Source organism: Ambystoma mexicanum, chromosome 2p, assembly GCF_040938575.1.
Source record: "Ambystoma mexicanum isolate Mex_15411 chromosome 2p, UKY_AmexF1_1, whole genome shotgun sequence".
NCBI lineage: Eukaryota > Metazoa > Chordata > Amphibia > Caudata > Ambystomatidae > Ambystoma > Ambystoma mexicanum.
This window is the reverse complement of record NC_090923.1, coordinates 280087927-280107028: the sequence shown is the minus strand read 5'-3', so window position 1 is coordinate 280107028 and position 19102 is coordinate 280087927. Positions and strand designations below refer to the sequence as shown.

Sequence of the window (19102 nt, the reverse complement as noted above, 5' to 3'; positions counted from 1 at the left end):
ATGAGGCCACGCATAAAACACAGGATGCTGTACAAATAAATGCTATTCCTAATGAGATCTGGAAAACCTATTGTGGCAAGCTCTATTTATCGCCTTTTCCAAACTTGATCCCAAACACATTTTCCCAAGGCTGGTCTCATTACTTTACCATCTCTATTGAGGATATACAGATATGTATCAAAAACCTGAGTCGCTCTAGGGCAGTGGGCCCAGATGGTCTTCGTAATGGTACTCTCAAAGATCATCCAAACGAATGGGCAAGGATCCTCCATCAGATATTTAGTAAAATTCTCTTGACTGGGGTTATTCCCAAATCATGGAAGAAGTCCATCATCCTACCCATATTTAAGAAAGGAAATCGTGATGATCCAGTTGCATACCGCCCTATAGCGCTCCTGGACTGCCCGGGAATTTTTTTTGCATGATTAGTCTCGAATAGATTTAACATTTGGCTGGATGCAAATATGTATAGAGACCTGTTTCAAACAGGGTTTTTGCCTGAAAATGGGACGACTGTAAACATCATTACTCTTACAAGTATCATTCAAAAGGCATCCCAACAACAACAGCCACTCTATACAGCCTTTATAGATTTTAAAATGGTGTTTGACGCTGTACCTCGTGAACTCCTTTTTAAAAAAACTGATGGATAAAAAATGTCCGTGGTGAATTGTCAAGTGGCTTATTGACTTGCATACAGATACCTCAATACAAATAAACTATCCAGTGATGATCTCCTGTCCGATCCAATTAAGACTGCATGTGGGTTGAAACAAGGCTGCTTATTAGCCTCAGCTTTATTTACCTTCTTCATCTCAGATATTGATGTAGATTTTAGTAAAATTGTGGCTGATCCACCCAAAATCAATGGTATTAATGTAAATGATCTACTTTATGCTGATGATATGGTGTTATTCTCAAAGACCCCCAAAGGGTTACGTGCACTTCTGTGTGCGTTGGATATATACACCAAAAAGAACTGTTGTACCTTCAATTTAATAAAACAAAGGTTATGCCGTTTGGTTAAAGCAAGCAAAGGAAAACCACATATAGATGGCCTTTACAAAATGTTAACCTCTCATCAGTCTCCTTTTATATCTTCTTGGGGGTCTAGATAAGTAATTCTCCAGATAAGCGCTGCTTTAGATGTTGATGGTTAGCATGCTTAACGACTGCAATATCACAAAGTAGACTAATAAGAAGCAAATACTGCAAATTCTCTATAACACCATTATTGGTCTATTATAGACAGAAATTTACCCCGGTAATTCTCTATGGTTCGGAGGCTGTCTTGAGAAAATCCTACCAATACTGGGCCATATTAGAGGGTTGTTATTGGAAGCGTGCTTTAAATCTCCCCTTGTCGGAACCCATTTGTATCTTGCTAGATCTTCTGTCTCTTTATGCCATCTATAAATGGAGGTTTTGCTCGTTGTATCGTAAGTGTATACTAAGTGTCAACCAACCAGGGTTATTAGGTATGATTGCAGTGTACCTCTTAAGATCTGACGATGCATTTGCAGTTTCTTGGAGAAGTCACGCTGAAAAAATCATCATTAATAACGGTTTTTCATTAGCATTACTGCTAAGAAATCCCGATAAGGCGAAAAAACGTATATGGGAGGATGACTGGATAAAAACATGGTCAGCATGTCTCCAATGCAAAAAGTTTAAGATTAATCCATTTGCCTTAAAACGGTATGGGGAAACAGAAAGTTATTTAATTCTGTTTCCTCATTCCCGACAGCGGGATGATTACCTAAGGTTTCGACACAATATTTGGCCCACAAAGGAATTTCTGTGTGACCGCAGAATCATTTTAAAAAATGATGTTCAATGTCGATTTTGCAACCTTGCCGTTGAAACAATGCAGAATTTATATGTTGAATGTCAAAGCTTGCAAGCAAAAAGAATTGTTTATTTTGAACATCTGTTTTCTGGGTATATGACCATGTCTAAAACATACTGCTGGAATCTGCTATTCATTGTCATTTGAAAGTTATCAGGTATGCCATATTGAATTTTCTGTATAGTTTGGGACTAAAAGGTAAAGTCAGTATTTTGAGTCGTATCTAAGGAGATCACTATATACATTTTAGACTCTGGGTACACCCTATTGATTGTATTTTGATGGGTATGTATTTGTCCTGTTTTAAAGCATGAATGAGTATATGTATATATCTACTTTGCAAATTAATTAGGTAATTTTGTATATGTTTTGATTTGTGTTAATCTTTCTTTTAAATCTAAATATGTTATGTATATGTTGAAAAATCAAGTTTTACTTGATTAAAACAACTTTCAATAAAAAACAATTAAAAAAAGAAAGAAAATATTCTGCCTTTTTAAAATGACTGCAACCTGATGCTCTTTCATCTGTTCAACAGTAGACAGTTCTGATCCAGTGAGACCCAGCTTGGTCCCTCCATATTCAGGTTGTGCTTAGCAAAAAGGGGGCATTTCTCACTGAATGACAGGCTGTGTCAGGAAAGATCTGTGAAATAACAAAGAACTTTGCTCCAAACCGTACAGAAAAACGCTTGACTTTTTGCAACAAAATATCACAGCTAAACTCTTTGCAAGAAGCCCTGTCTCTCTGTGCGTATGTCAGTTTCAGTGGACTCTTGCCTTGAACAGATTTCTGTGTATAAGAAATTGACTAGGGTTACAAATAATGTTTAGAATCTAGATGTGAGAGAAACCCGCATTGTGAAGTGACAGCAAAGGAAAATTAACCAGGTGTAAAATGGTGCTTTTTACAAACAAGGAAATGTATGTTTAAAAGTAAATTGTTGAATTAAGGCCCTGTCCTTGCATAGAAAGGTGAGGGGGGTTTGTTTTAAAACTTATGTAGGATATTTAATTCCAACAGTTTTGCATTCTGGTTCAGGAAAGAAAAAAAAGATTTGCTGAAGCCACAGAACAGGTTTTTTCCTGGCTTTGCTTACTGGGAACAGGATTTGCCTCCCTTCAAGTAGACCAGCCCCGGGGCATATGAATAGGCAAGGGTGGGGGATCTTGCACCCTCGTCAGACTCTGTGGCAGTGCTCCAGCCTGGACAATGGATTTCTGGGACACATAGGAGTGACTTTTTAGCAGCACCTCCCCTCAACTCCAACGGGGCAGTTTCAAAGGCAACTCCATTACAGCATTGGACTCAGGCTGGCTAAAGCCTGACATTTAGCTAGGGGTTGGGAAGTATGCCCTTATTTGGAAGACCATGCTGGACCATTTGGGGCAAAAGACTGTTCTGAATTAATAAACTAAGACTTTTATTTCTGCAACCGGAAAACGCAGTAATACGGCAGTTGAACAGTTTAAATGTAATTTTGGTGGCATTAAAACAAGACATTGTAGCTTTTCCTAGCATGTGGAGGACGCAAACGGCAGAAAAATGTAAATCATGGGAAAAGTATACATGGTATAACTTTGAAATATAATGCAAACATGCTTTGTGATAATGGGTACACCTATCTAAAATTTTAGAATTTTAAGTGAAGCGGTTGCCACTAGAAATGGCGAAAGGTTATTAGAACGGTGAAACAATATCATACAAATGTGGGAATTGGAATTACATGTTCATTGTAAAATCTGGAATCTGCCTATGTGATTTTCAAAAGTGCTATAACTGTAAAAATGTGCAGTTTATGTCATAACTGATTTTGGCTAAAAGAACTGTGGGAGGGCCATCGGCCTTCTAAGCACACCCCATAAAACGGATGTCATGTCCATGAAGTCCAACCGGCCGACAGGAAGGCAGTAACAGTAACTCATGACCAATCCAGTTGTTAGAGGCATATCAAGCCAAAGGTCTGCCCCCATAGTAAATCCTGTGATGTCACCCACCTAGTAAAAGGTGGAAGCTCACAAAGACAAAGGACACTCTCTTCTGAATTTTCCAGCTTCTGCGTATCCAGATATTCCATATTCAGCCTGCAAGATTCCAGACTCCACTGCCAGGCCAGAGCATAGCTGACCCTACCCAGGCAGGACCATTGATCCAGAAAAACCCCACTAAGAAAATCCCAATAACTCGGGGATAAAGGGGAAAGGTGGTTGAATCCTCATTGGGACTATCCAGTACTACCTGCTTGCCCTGCTACCCGCTTTATCCAGCTGAGGTGCTGCTGTGCCGTGACCCTTTGCCCAGCTGTTTTCTTCTAGGAGAGCACGCCGCTGTGACCAGTGACCAGATATTGCCTCGCTGTCCAGAAACTCGGTCCGCTGTCCAAAATACCCCATTCAAGTGCTGCTTGTGAGTATTTCCCTTCCCCAACAACCACAAACTGCATCCTTTGTTCTGTTACCTTGTAATAGGTCCAATCCCATAGAAATCCCCAAACTGCCTTAGCAGAAATCCTTAAAATTGTCAGAATCCTTTGTGCCTTCTGTCCTTGATTTCCAAGTGTTAGTGCCGTTCTTCCACTCTTCTCTGTCCTGGTGTAAGTCCTTAGTACTATTTTGCTTAAATAAATGAATTCTCCCTAAAAGAGGCACACAGCGTGAAGAGGTTACAACTGTTGCAAAGGGTTTTAAATTTTGCCTCTCTTTTCGTGAGGGAAGGTCGTATTTTACCTCTGTTTGCTGCCTAGTATGCCTGGCTCCTCGCTACTCATTGCTGCCCACCCAACATTCAGTTAACAGATAATTGTGAAAGAAGGGTCTGAACCCGGCTGAGGGAGATCCCCGACAAAGAGTAAACCGCCCGACTTCAATATTTGGATAGGAACTTTTCTTGGTTGTTTCTGGTACATCAGGCCCTCTGATGCAAGAGACTTTAAACGAAAGAGATGTGGTCACAGAAGGCCTTGATGTTGGTAAAAAGAAACTGTGACCTTGTGCCGAAGAAGCCCAAGAGTGTGCTGTGCTCAAGTGACCCACCTTGTCCCGTGCTAAAAACGTGGTGAAGGGATGCCAACGGCCTAAACATCCTGACTTATAATTTTGTGAACACTTCTTTCTTTTTGTGAACATTATCCTACACTATTTTGTAGCATAGTAGTAAGAATTGGCAATAGTTTTTTTTGTATAGGCCCTTTTTTATTTGACTAAACTCCACTAGTACTGCATTATTATTATTTGATGGTCGTAGCTTGCTCCCATCTTGGATTTAGGTTTGTTTTTTTCGCACCCCTCATATGTTCAATAAACACCCTTGAACTCTGATAACTTGTGTCTGTCTTACTTTGATAGCATGCCTTCCTTACAACTCAGAGAATCCCACTGCCATATAGATAATAGATGATTCAGACCATCACTTCTCAACACAACAGGTTTCCTTAACTGTCTTTCCCCTCTATCAATCTAACAGAGCCACTTACAGCGAGGCACACATTATTGACAGGAGGGCACGTTGCAAAACCACTTTACCGTACCTTACTTTGAAGTAGGGTGGAACTAATATAAAGGGGTATGTGTGGCTCTTTACATGTACTGAGGTCGCTTTCAGAAACGGGGTTCAGTGAATGCTATGCTGAAGTCGGTTGTGTGAAATATTCTGTTCCAATCTATCCTTGGATTAGCTTTCACCTGGTAAGCAGTCTATGGGAAGGAATACCACATGCAAGGAGAATTTAGGATGAGGCTAATATGGATCCATGTATTGAATGACTATTAACAGATCTGTGTGTAACCTAGAGATCCCAGATCAAGGTTCTGACTATGTTGGCTCTGTTTTATTCTTTATAAGGTTGTTAGAATGCACATAATGAAGTACATAGTGTAGAATCTGAAGTACATAGTGTAGAATCTGAAGTACATTTCTTAATTGTGTTTTCCATTTTCTTCTAGGTACAACTTTGTCATGTTGGTGCTATCATTTACATTCCTTTGTTTTTCCTACTACTTGACCTGGTGGCTGGGAAGCATGGGTTTTATCCTGGCAAACTGCTTTAATATGGGACTTAGAATAGCACACAGTGTCCGCTACATCCACAAATACTACAAAGCTAGTGTGCACAGGCCATTAATGGGCCTGGTCTTATCACCCTCGCTGATAATGGTATACCTTATTAGTGGAGCCGTCACAAGCTATTCCGAGGTGAGTCACAAATTTAATTTGCTTTTCGACAAAGAATTGTTTGTCTGTACATTACATCCTAATAGCTCATCTTGCTTAGCATGACACACTTTGGATACCTATTTGCATCAGCGTCCGCATTTTCATATAGACAAGTAAGTACCACACTTGTGCTACAAAATAGCTATAGAGAATCTGTTGGGGAAATGTACAATTCAACTGTCAGTTAATGATCACCATAGTTTCATGGCTGAAAAGAGAACAAAAGAGGAGACAGGGACAGGAATGACAGCAAGTCACCCGCTTCCCATGCTGCAATTGAATGTAATCTCCTAAATTCCTGCATATTACTTTATACTTATCATAGAGTTTGATGTGGTGGTAAGTGAGATGCTCTCCCCATAATCCACTCTCAAGCCCAGCTGTAACTGAATGTCCGTTAGTGTAGGGCACACCTATGCATATGTGTATCTTATTGCTATAGTTGTTATTCTTTTGCATTTAACCATGTTGTTCATGTGAGCGTTAGGCTGCTAAGAAGATGCAGAGGTATTTTGCACTGCCCTGGGATTTGTCTTAGAGCTTTCTGCCATGTTCTGAGAACATATTTGATCAGTTTTGTTGCCTTTCCAGTGGGCTTTTTTTTTGTAGGATCATGACCTTTGGCCTCATTGGCATCCCTAAACTTTGGCCCTGGAGAACATACATATTGTTCCATAACAAACCACACTCAGTTATTCAAGGGGTCTGTGTTCTCTAACTAGTTCAACTTAATAAAGTAGGTGCTTTACATGTAGGGCAAATAATAGATCCTACTTTATTGATAAAAAATAAGCAACAGATAAACTGCCCCACCACAGACTATCCTCACTTCCTAAGGTTCTTATTCGAGGGGATTGGGTCCTCGGACGTATTCCATATCTATGACAGTAATCACCACAGCTGTGCTGCTTCAGAAAATCTTTCGCCGTCTGCATCGATAAAAGTTGATACGCCGCCCTTGAGGACCTCCTCAGACGGCCGACATCACTGGATGTTATAAGTAGGACGCATGACGCCCGTAGCCTCAGTTCTGTTTTTTCCGCGAACGTGTTCGCTTCGGCGATCTCGGCGTGCATCAACTCTTTGGAGTTTCTGTTCTTTCGGTTCTTCAAACCTGTTCGGTTGTGAAATGTTTTCCAGATGTCTTCCTCTTCTTCCACCCCGCGTCCGGGCTTCAAGAAATGCAGGGACTGCGGGTCCAAGATGTCGGTGACGGACTCGCACGATGCCTGCCTCTGGTGCCTCGGGGAGGCCCACGACGTGGATGATTATGTTGACTGCCAGTCGCTTACGTCCAAAGCCTTGCGGGAGTGCAAGAAGAAACTGTCGGTCGGTAAGGTGTCCAAGCCCCGGAAGTCGAGGTCCACTGGGCTTTCGACGGACGATTCGAGGGGCGACTCTCTGCATCGTCGGCGTAAGTCTAGGGGGTCTCGGTCCTGGAGTGGGTCCCGCCACTCCTCTGCCTCTTAGAGGCACTCCCGGAAGCGCTGTCATCGGTCGCCATCCCCGTCCTAGTCTGAGGACTATGCCCGTCGGCGGGTAGTTTATCCCACCAAGCATGCAACTCCGAAGGAATGGGCTTCCTTCGGTAAGAAAATGCTGGCAATTCTTGAATCGCAGGGCACCGGTCCGTCCGCGCCTCCAAGTGGGGTCGGGCGTGACCGTACTAGAGACACTGCTCGTACGCCTTCGGGCTCGGGTGGTCGGCACGATTCGCAGGAAAGGTCCCGCTCGGACAAGGGGAATCGTTCTAGTCATGCCCGTTCCAGGTCCCGGTCCTCGACGCGCTCGAGACTGTGTGCACCTCTCTCTCGAGGCTGCTCCTCCGAGGAAGTCGTCGACGCCACCGGTGCCCAGGCTGTCGAAGGACACGCTTGGGGCTCTGCTCTCGAGGCCAATGTCGCGCTGTCTATGCTGTCAGCGCCGCGTTCGGGTCAACGCCGATTCACTCGACGCCTTTCGAGGCTGTTTCGACGGGGGTACCCCGGGGTACGGTGGAACCCCCTAGAAAGGCTCTGGCCAAGGCCACGCATGGCTTTGTTCCCCCTTCTGTGCCCACTTTCCACCATCTTGATTACATTTCGGAGGTGGATGAATGCTCTGATGATGCCATGGTTCCTAATACGGTGCCAGATGAGATTATCTCGGGACATAGTCAGATTGAGGACCTGCGTCAGTCACTGCAGGACGCCAGTGGTCTGGACACCTCCAAGGTGGAGTTTTGTAGGCCTGAGCCTGGCACCCATGCAGACTCCTCGTACCGGTGCCTTATGTCAAGGGTCACCGAGTACTTGGGGTGGTCTGCTCCCCCAGGGGACTTTCTTCAGGATGACCTCACGGATATCCTCGACGAAGGTCCACCAACTGACCCGGTACTGCCGTTCCATTTGGCTCTACAGAGGAGGGTGGCAGCGGCTTGGTCTGCTCTGGAGAGTCTCCCGGCAGTGGGCAAGTCTTTGCCACGAAAATACCACCCAGCCAGTAGCGACTGTTGCTACTTGACCAAGCACCCCACTCCGGAGAGTTTGGTGGTGCAGGCGGCTAAAGCCCCAGCAAAGCATGCGTCGTATCCTACCATCCCTCCCGATGGGGACAACAAGCGTTTTCATGGTTGGGCGAAGAAAGTGTTTTCTTCAGGGGGTATGGCTCTTCGGGCTGCCAACTCCGTATGTGCCTTGTCACGTTTCACGCACACTCTGTGAAACTGTGTTTCCTTAGAGGCTGAACATATTCCCGAAGGGAACGAACAAGATGGTTTACTTGCTATGGTCCCGGGTGGCAAGGATGCCATGTGTGAGGCCGCTCAGTCGGGTTTGGACATGGCAGATTGCGTCAGCCGGTCCATGGCGGCGAGCACCCTAATACGCAGGTTTTAAGTCGGGGTTTGCTCCTGATGTGCAAGCCCGGCTCCTCAACATGCCCTTTGATGGTGTCCATCTTTTTGGCAGCAAGGCTGACGAGAGCCTTGAGAGGTTGCAGACCTCAAAAGCTGCAGCGAAGTCGTTGGGCACTGCAGTTCGCCAACCTCCGCCTTTTTGTCCTAGGGGACAGCAATGGAGGGGAGGTTCCTTTCGTTATTACTCATCCTTTTGTTAAAGCGAAAGGAGCTGTTAGTCAAAGGGGCCACCGTAGGAGTGCCAGAGGTGGAAAACAAGGTACTTGAGGTGCCAAGGCCGCTCAGGCTGTTGCCTCTTTGCCCTCAGGCAACGCCGCAGCCGCTTCAGCTCAGTCATGAGGCCATGTCCCATGGTTCGCTGGTTGGGGGATGGCTGGCTCAGCATCTTGTTGAGTGGCGTGCCATTACTTCAGATGTGTGGGTTCTGGAGATCATAGCCCACTGCCTTCCTTTCTGGCAGAGGCCTCACGACAATCCACCAGGGAACCTCTCTTTGAAGAGTCCGGATCCGCTCCTTACGTAGGAAATTCAATCCCTGCAGGAGAAAGGCGCTATAGAACTGGTGCCTGTGGCGGAGAGGAACAAGTGATGGTATTCCCCTTATTTTTTGATTTCAAAGAAAGACAGGGGATTGTGACCCATCATGGACTTGCGCGGTTTGAACAAACTCCCCAGGAAGGACAAGTTCAAGATGGTTACTGTTTCTCAAGTCCTCCAGGCCCTTCAACCTCAGGACTGGTTGGTGTCTCTCGACCTCAAAGACGCTTATTTTCATGTGCCGATCCATCCAAAGCACAAGAAGTACCTGAGGTTCGCGGTTGGTGACTCGCACTTTCAGTTTCGGATCCTGCCATTTGGATTGACCTCCGCCTTGAGTGTCTTCACCAAGCTCATGGTAGTGGTGGCAGGGCATCTCAGGAAAGGGGGGATTCACGTCTACCCCTACCTGGACGTTTGGTTGATCAGGGCACGCTTGCTCTCCCAAGCAGGTCCTGGATCATCTGTCCGTCACCTGCCACTAGCTGGGCTTCTCCCTCAACTTAAAGAAGTCCCACTTGACGCCAACTCAGAGGCTTCAGTACATTGGAGCAGTGCTCGACACGTCCCTGTGGCAGTGTTTTCCTCCCTAGGTGAGGGCTCATCACATTCAGCAGATGGTGCAAAAGTTCCAACATGCCCAGAGTCTCCCTGCGTTCGAGTTCTTGAGATTGGTCGGCTCATGGCATCCTGCATTCTTCTGGTGCCCGAGGCCAGGTTGCGGATGAGATCTTTGCAATGGGCACTCAAGCTAGTGGTCTCAGTCCTCTGGCAGGATGTCGGACCCCGTTCAGGTGCCGCCCTTGGTCACCCAGGACCTTCTGTGGTGGGCCGTCCAAGGCAATCTGTTGAAGGGGCTCCATTTTGGCTACCCTGGCCAGAGGTGACGATCGTGACGGACGCATCCCTCACAGGATGGGGAGCTCATGCCAACGAGTTGACAGTCAGCGGTCGTTGATCTCCGTTTGAGTCCAGACTCCATATCAATCTGTTGGAGCTGAGGGCCGTCAGGCTTGCCCTGAAGGCTTTTCTGCCGACTGTGCGTGGAAAGAATGTCCTGATTCTGACGGACAATACAGTGGCCATGCACTACCTCAACAAAAAGGGGGGGGCAGGGTCACTTCCTCTGTGCAGGGAGGCGATGCAGCTCTGGTTCTGGGCAATCCAGCAGGAAATTTCAGTCTTGGCAGTTCATCTGGCTAGAGACGTAAATGAGACGGCGGACGCTCTAAGCAGACAGAGCGTGATCTCTCACGAGTGGGAGTTGGCTCAGGAGATTCTCCTGGAGATCTTCACCCTTTGTGGGACCCCTCAAGTGGATCTCTTCGCCTCCAGTGTCAACTGGAAGTGCGAAAGGTTCTGCTCGCGGGAATTTCCTCCAAGAGGAGCCTTAGGAGACACGTTCGTGGTGGAGTGGTCATTCCTACTGCTGTACGCATTTCCTCCAGTCCCCGTCATTCCGCAAGTGCTGCGGAGGTTACGGAGGTTCGGTTCCCAGATGATCCTCATTGTTCCGGCATGGGCCAGGAGGACGTGGTACCCGGACCTTCTCGACTTACCCATCTGCCCTCCACGTCGTCTTCCCTACCGAGACGATCTGCTCTCACGGGAGGGGGTCAGCTTCTCCATCCAGAGGTCAGATCCCTCAACCTTCACGCTTGGCTTCTGAAAGGTTGAGGTATAAGGATTGGGACCTCCCTGAAGACGTGATGGAGGTGTTGCTTTCGGCCAGACGGCCGGCAAAAAAGTCCCTGTACCGTTGCCGTTGGAGAAAGTTCTGCGACTGGTGCAGGGTTAAGAATGTGGATCCTTTTTCATGTGACATTCCTGTGGTTCTGTCTTTTTTTGCTTTCTTTGGCCCACAAGGGCCTGCAAGTGGGTACCGTTAAAGGTTACCTGGCGACGCTGTCCATATTTATGCGCTCATCTGAAGAGTGTTCTTATTTTAAAATTCCTTTAATTTCTCAATTTCTAAAAGGGCTCACTAATGTGTTCCCTCCGTCACCTTTCCAGGTGCCCGGTTGGGATTTGAACCTTGTTCTCAAGTTTCTAATGGGTGCTCCGTTTGAGCCTTTGCATTCCTGCCCTTTGAGACTGTTAACTGTTAAAACTATATTTTTGGTTGCGTTCACTTCCGCTCGCAGAGTGAGTGAGTTACAGGCACTTTCAGTTAAGCCACCCTTCACTGTGTTTCACAAGGACAGGGTTATCCTTAGAGTTCGTCCTTCCTTTCTTCCGAAGGTGGTGTCGGAATTTCATTTAAGCCAGAAGGTTATTCTACCACCGTTTTATCCTCCTCCGCATCCTGGTAAGGAAGAGGAGAGGCTCCATAGGCTGGATCCTAGGAGAGCTTTAAGCTTTTATATTTCACGCATGTCCCGGGTCAGAGTGGACGATCAACTCTTTATTGGTTAGGCTGGAAGGCGTTTGGGACAAGCTGTTTACTAAGCAGACTTTGTCTCGATGGATTCTCCTGGCAATTTCTGAATGTTACCGCTTGGCGGGTAAGGACCCTCTGATAGGCTTGCGGGCCCATTCTACCAGGGGTATGGCTGCCTCTACTGCCCTGCAGAGGGATGTTCCTATTTGTGATGCAGCCGCCTGGGCTTCGGTCCATACTTTTGTACGTCAGTACTCCCTCGATTGTATCTGTGGGCAGGATCTGGCCTTTGGCAAGGTGATCCTTTACTCTGCAATTGGATTGGGCATTCTAATTTTCTATCTTCTAAATTCTTTTTCCCACCTCCTTACATTGGTACTGCTTTGGGAGTCTGTCATAGATATGGAATACGTCGGAGGACCCAATCCCCTCGAAGAACAAGTTACTCTCTTGCCTGGTAATGTTCTTTTGATGGGATGGTCCGACGACGTATTCCATATCGCTCCCTCCCTGCCTTCCCCGCTACAGAATTTCTTATACGATTGCAGCTTACATTTCCGCAAGGCTTTGTGTGGTCAGACTGGCAGAAGACTGGTGCCACACGTTCTGGGAAAAAACTACAACTGAGGCTACGGGTGTCGTGCGTCCTACTTATAACATCCAGTGACGTCGGCGGTCGGAGGAGGTCCTCGAGGGCGGCGTATCGACTTCGACGCAGACGCCAAAAGATTTTCCGAAGCAGCACAGCTGTGGTGATTACTGTCATAGATCTGGAATACGTCGTTGGATCATCCCCTCGAAAGAACTTTACCAGGAAATAGAGTAACTTGTTCTTCCATGTGATCCGATCTTGTTTCAAATTCCAAGCCACTTGCATCACTGTTCCATCACCACATTCTCATTCTCCGGTCAAATTGCTACATTCCCATTCTCCATGCCAGTGAACCTTCCTCACACCAGATTCCACCCATCTGACGTCTAAACACACAACAATGTGTCTCACAATGTGTCAATCTTGATAGTTTGTGAAAAACCTAGAACATAACAATTATAAACCTATATTTAAATAATTGAGACAAGGAGTTAATTGCTTGTTCCTTTATGCTTCTTCTTTAATCACTTGAATTAATGGATTCAACTGTCTCAAAACATGTTCTGTTTGAAACGACTTATTTTCAATATGTGAAGAAATCCATAACTGATGTTCATTGGTTCTTGCTGCATGATGTCATTTCCGCACCAGTTTGTACTTAGCTAAATCAGAAAATTCTGTACCTTCGTAGCATAGATTGTAATTGTTGCGCCATTTTCACTAATTCCCCGTTCTCAAGCTCTTTTCAACCACTGTGAACAAAGCCCACTGTTAGTGTTCATTACTCTCAATATCTCAAGTAGTATCTCCTAAGTGTACACATATTGTGTAAATCTACTGGCATTAATTATTTCAGGCATCATTTATTTTCAGTATAGTCTTCTAATGCTGGATTAGTTTATGTATTGTTTTACACTCCGGTTTCTATTGTGTCCTCCCACAGATTCCTCAACTTAGATAGATCATAGGCATCAATAGCTGTTACAGCAAACTGTTCGCCAGTGTGGTTTATACCAACAAAAACAATCCAAGGAACCAATAATGAGAGGCACGGGTTACAAGGAAAACGGCTTTAATGCATGTGTTAGGCAGAATCGCATGCAATACCCTACATGGGAACACTACATACAATTAAGACAAGTTTCAGTACAATTTCACCTTTGGTACAATCCCGTACTACACAGTTGTGTGGTAGCAGTGGCTGAGCAGCCAGACTTATCTCAAGAGTTTAGTGAGCAGTAGAACACGTTACTCAAAGGACCAACACATTCAGTGATCCAAATATAAACTTGCTCAAGGTTTCTTGGTATAAGAATATACATTTATTTACACAGTTTGAAAACATTACACTAGCAAGAGCAGCTCAATATCACACACTTAATATACTACAAATACATAACCGATAAGTTACTGAACAAGTTCAGCTCCCCTAAAGTGGGAGCAAAATGGCACTTCAGATACTTAATAAAGGGATACTTAATAAAGGGATAAAAAGACAAGGTTATAAGAATCAATAGCGCAAATACTTGAATAGGCAGGGCAAAGGGTTTCAGTAAATTACAACCAGCAATTCGGTTCATAGGCCTGGGCCAAAGTCAATGGTTCAGAGTCTTTGTATGGGATAGCACAGTTCTGGTAGTAAACGGTTAAGTTTTTGCCACAGAGTTTAGAAGAATTTGGCTAGGCGAAAAGTTTGACAAATGTTTAGGGAAGGACAAGCCTTCGAAGTTGAGGAAACTTCCACAAACTTTCGCGATGGACGAAAAGATTTCCGGACCGCGTTTGCAAGGTACCTTGTTAGTGAAGAAGAGCTGTAGCTGAGGCAGTTGTTCCTGGCAGTTCAAGCAGATTTCGTTGTTCCTGAGCTTCAGTCGTGGGGACAAGGAGGACATCAAGGGGTTCCTTCACTGCCCACGGATGAGGCCACAAGCTTAGCAAAACGTCGGTTTAAGTTGTGAGTGCCTTAAAGTCCACAAACTAGTATCCTTCCCACTGGCTATACGGTTTTCCACAGCACTCTGCAGAAAATTCGACCAGGCGGCTTGCGAGTTGGTTGTTCCCACCAAACTCAAGGGAAGAAGTTAACTTTGAAGGGCTTCTCTGTCGAGAGTTTCAGGCAATTCGGACCTGCAGCAGGGCTTTACCGGTCGTCCAGGAGCTGCAGCAGTCCTCTTCCTTCAGCTTGTCTTCGGTCTTTCGTTCCAGTGGTCGACTCTGCTTTCCAAGTCCCAGAGACCTGATTTTAAACAGTTTTCCCCCATTCATTCCAGCCTGGCTGTCACTCACACAGAAGGGTGGCTGTCTTTGCTGGACAGCCAGCCGGCCAATAATGCCAGAGTGCATTCATGTCTCCCAAGAGACTAAGCACAGGGAGTTTCGGGCAACTCCCTCACATCCTGACCACCCCAGACGCCCAGGTGCCAGAGGAGGGCTTCAGCACTGAAGGCCAATGAACAGAGGGACGAAACCTGGTTTGGCGTGCAGAGACAAACACAAGAAGGACCTTTCCTAAAAAGAAATGGCGACTGGAGTCTGTTTTTACAGATAGGTCTTGGGCGCCATATTGAGAAACATGGCTGACCCATGTTCGCGCTTGGGAACAATCATGGTAGTTTGATCTAAACCACTGCCACCAGCCTTTTGAAGTAGGAAAGGGTAACATTTGACTGTTACATGAGTGTTTTGACTCTGGGAATCCAGTCCACCCCTCCAGCACTCTATAGGAAGATAGTGTGTGCTGGGTCAGTGAATTTAAAGAGACTAGTAAAGTCAATTTAACTTTACATGCTCTGGGAGACAGTAGTCAGTCCCAGAGAAGGTATTTAAACCTTGGGAAGTCTGAAAGACATCCCTGTGCCACTACACTGAAGGTGCTGTGTGACACACAGAAAAAGTTGATGCCTAGAGAGTTGTTTTAAAACTCCATAACCAAAGAAAACAAAAGTAAAGCGCGCATCAAAATACATGGAAGAGTGGGGAAAAAGGCTCTCACTCTTCCCAGATAAAAATCAGATCCTAGAAATCCAGCAAAGTTGATGGGGGTCTCAAAAGGTAAGGGAAATTAGCACACTTTGAGAATTCTCCCTAACTGCATGCAAGTAAACAGAGTTGGGGTTACAGAATCTTGACAACCCCCTCGTTCCCGGGCATTGTAGCCCCACAAGCTGTAGCATACTTTTTGCAACTATCATAGTGTAACAGGTTGATGTCTCCGGCCCACAGTCTTCTAGCCTGGACACCATATCTCTTGGGAAGCAGGTGGCCTCATTAGAAGTATAACTAAAGCACTGCTCTTGGAGAACTAATTCTTCATATTTATGTCCGTTTCTAAGCCGCCCAACCATGTAACCATCAGAGCTAAGACTTGATAGAGGGCTGGAGAACCACTGCCTGGTTTTGGTGTTCTGGCATCTTCTCTACACGAGGTCTTTGTTCATATTGGAAACATTGCCTTTTAGTAACTCTTGTGTATGTCTGCCCTGCACTAAGGACAGAAACCTTTTGTGGAATGCTCAAATGTCCTGGGAACAGTCAGGGTATAATTCTCGAAACAATAGCTAATGTGTGTCCTGCCCCTCCAGATTGGGCTCTGGCATGATTTTATCTGAAGAGAAGCAGGAATGTAGTTTGACTTTAGAAAATTACACAACACAATGGGCCTAGTGTTGTGAATGGCAAAACGTATCACTTAAATGTCAGTAAGTACTTCTGAAGCAGCATGCAGACGCTGTCATCTTAGTGTTAGACATTAGGCCTAATGTAGCAGACTTGTATAATTGGTGGTGGTAAGATGATTGTGAAATGCAAAAAGGGCCTAGTTCAATAGAGTGGCCTAACCGTGGTCAGCTTGTCCGAGCTCTTCTTGTGGATATAATTCTCTGAGCCTATACTTCCTGTTAAGTTTGGTGTGTTGATAGTGCATCCCCATTTCTACACCAGCAAGGAGCTGAGGTGTGCCTTGGCATCCATCTTCTTCAACAGTCCATTCCTGGATTCCAGCAGTGACAGCACCCAGCCTTTCTATTGGGCACACAATGCCCCAGGATATCTGTTTCTTTTTTCCACATGCTACGCACGCTGGACAAGGAAACCTCTCCTCTCCTGAGTATTTCCCCTGCCCCAATCCTATTTCTGCCATGCAGGACTGTTAGGCCCCGGGATTCAAGCATTGCAGGGACTACACCTCTAAGATGTTGATGAATGACCCCCATAATATGTGCATTTGGTGTTTGGGGGTCAACCATATGAAGTGTGGTTCCTGCCTAACTATGAATACAATGGCGATTCATGAGTGAGCTGCTAAATTGGCGGTAGGTTCCCTTTGGCCTTCCCCCCCACAGCAAAATCATGGGAAACCATTTCTTTCTTCGGAGGAGAGCAGGGTAACAGAACATCTTACACCTGAGAAAGAACCCTCGCCTGAGAAAGAGACGTGTAAGAAAACACATAACAACACTGCAAGCGGTTACACTCCAGAAGTGGCTCTCGTCACTCCTCATCTTCTGCTGAGAATAAGAAAAAAGAAAGCACTGTTCCAGTCCGGTTGAGACTGAGGAGGCATTGGCAAAAAAGGTAAAATGACCCACAAGCTCTTCTTTAGCTGTAAATTAGGAGGCGTTCAGACAGAAAATAGGAGCTAATTTTTCCAAAGCTTCAGCTGCCTGCTTGACTCCAGTTTGCCACTTGAGGCTGAAGAAAAGGGGCATTATTATACTGGAACCCATTATGAAAGTGAGTCCTGATACCTTGGCATTAAAGTCAAGCACGATAATCGCAGAAGGGATTCCCTCAACAACCTTGAGGCAAGGCAGGGAAGACTTACTACACTGTTGATGGATGCAGAATGTTACACTGCTGCCTTGAGGACATTTATTTCCAAAGTGTAGGATCTATATATACACTAAAAAAAAACGTTGTTAAAGGTACGTTAATGTTAGTTGCACTACTAAAAAACCTATGAAATTCAATGGAAAAACGTTGCTACAGGGACATTATGGTTCAGGTAAAACCGAAAAACCTCAGAAATTCGCCAGTTATGGTAAGGTACGCAACCATAACTCACGCTACCACTGTGCACTGCAAGGACTAACACCCATGACCTCAAAGATGACATCACAAATGTCATTGTTGACATCACTCTCCCTGCCATCAATCTCCCTGCCGACAAAATACCAAATTATATTTTTGTTGGTCCACTACACTTCGGTGGGAGGACGAATCTCGTCTCATCTGGTGGCATGCAGACCATCACCAAAGACTGGTGGGGTTTGTCCATCGTTTAGGTGGGTTTTCGCTTGTCCTTTCCTCCTACCCCACCCTTCAAACCTCTCTTCCAACAGATCAGGATGCCCTCCCTCAGAGCAGAGGTACAGAAACTTCTATACCTTAGAGCAGTGAAACCTGTTCCCCTCATGGAGCAAGGGAGGGGCTAGTACTGCTGTCCTTTCATAGTGCTCAACCAAGCTGGCCTGCGCACTATCTTCAGTCTTTCTGAGAGAGATTCAAGTTGATCACGTCCTGCCAAATAAAGTTCTCTCTTTGGAAGGGCGATTGACTCAGTGTGGTGGTCTTCCAGGATGCGTAAACGCATATTCTGACTTGGAGCCCACATTTGAAATATCTGCGGTTCTCCGTGGGAGCACAACACTTCAGATTCGGGTACTCTTTTTATGTTCTCAGCTCAGGGAGACGCTCAGGAAACTCCTCTTGAGGGGCCCGCAGCGGTCTCCCAATTCCGGATCTTCTTCCATGGTTCCCCATTGGGAACCACCTAAGGCTGACCCCAGTTCTGCTGTGGCTTTGGATACCAGGGTTCGCCCTGAAGCGTTGCTGGCTGGAGCTAACTGTACCGAGTCTTGGCTCGAGGCCCCTCTCGAGATGGCTGTAAAACCAGGGTTAAACCTGAGGTTCCCCTGCTTGGGGCTAAATCGGTCAACAACAGAATTGAGAGTCCCTTATAGAGGGTCCTGGCTGTAAGGTATTTCCCCTAAGCCTTTCCGCGCATGCGGCCGTGGTGATACCAGTTCTGTTGAGGGGGCGAAAGAAGGCAGTCACGCACCACAGACCTTCCAGTAACGTCTCTGCCGAGGATCCTCCACTAGAGGCTAATTCTGGGGAAGCCGCTGATGTGGCGAGTAAACACCTTAGATCTGCCTGTACCTGGTCTGCCAAGGTTGCTTGTTTCAAGATTAGGATGGCACGCACGGCCCCTGACTCCCCTGGGGAGACTTTTGCTCCACTTGCTCCTGTGACACAGTGCGCCCCTAGTGTGTGGTAATGGCGGGCCAACCTCTACGGGCCACAGTGGCCATTTTGAATACCTCCCTTAAAGCAAGGTTTTACATCAACAAGCAGGGCGACACAGACTGTCCTCTCCTTGTGGATCTTGCCATACAAATTTGGGCTGTATTCAGTATATTGTTTGGCTCCAGGCTCCACACATCCCGGGTCACCTCAATATGACCGCAGATTAATTCAGTCGCCAGTCGGCATTGGTTACGAGTGCGAGATTAACAGCAATATCATCTCCAAATTTTTCCAGCAATGGGGCACGCCAGAGGTGGTCCTTTTTGCAGCTTGTGGGTCAACTTGAAAGCTTATGCTTTCCCCTCATTGGCTCCTATCTATTGGTCGCTC

The 19102-nt window shown here is 46.0% G+C and overlaps 1 protein-coding gene across 3 annotated transcripts in view; it reads left to right on the top strand.

The window, feature by feature from the left end:
• Nucleotides 1-19102, top strand: part of RFT1 (RFT1 homolog) — a 416949-nt gene that overhangs the window by 179818 nt on the left and 218029 nt on the right. For all 3 annotated transcript variants that reach the window (XM_069643549.1, XM_069643548.1, XM_069643550.1), the window contains one exon: nt 5791-6040. In XM_069643549.1, coding sequence (XP_069499650.1) covers nt 5791-6040 — 250 coding nt within the window. The remainder of the gene's footprint in view (nt 1-5790; nt 6041-19102) is intronic.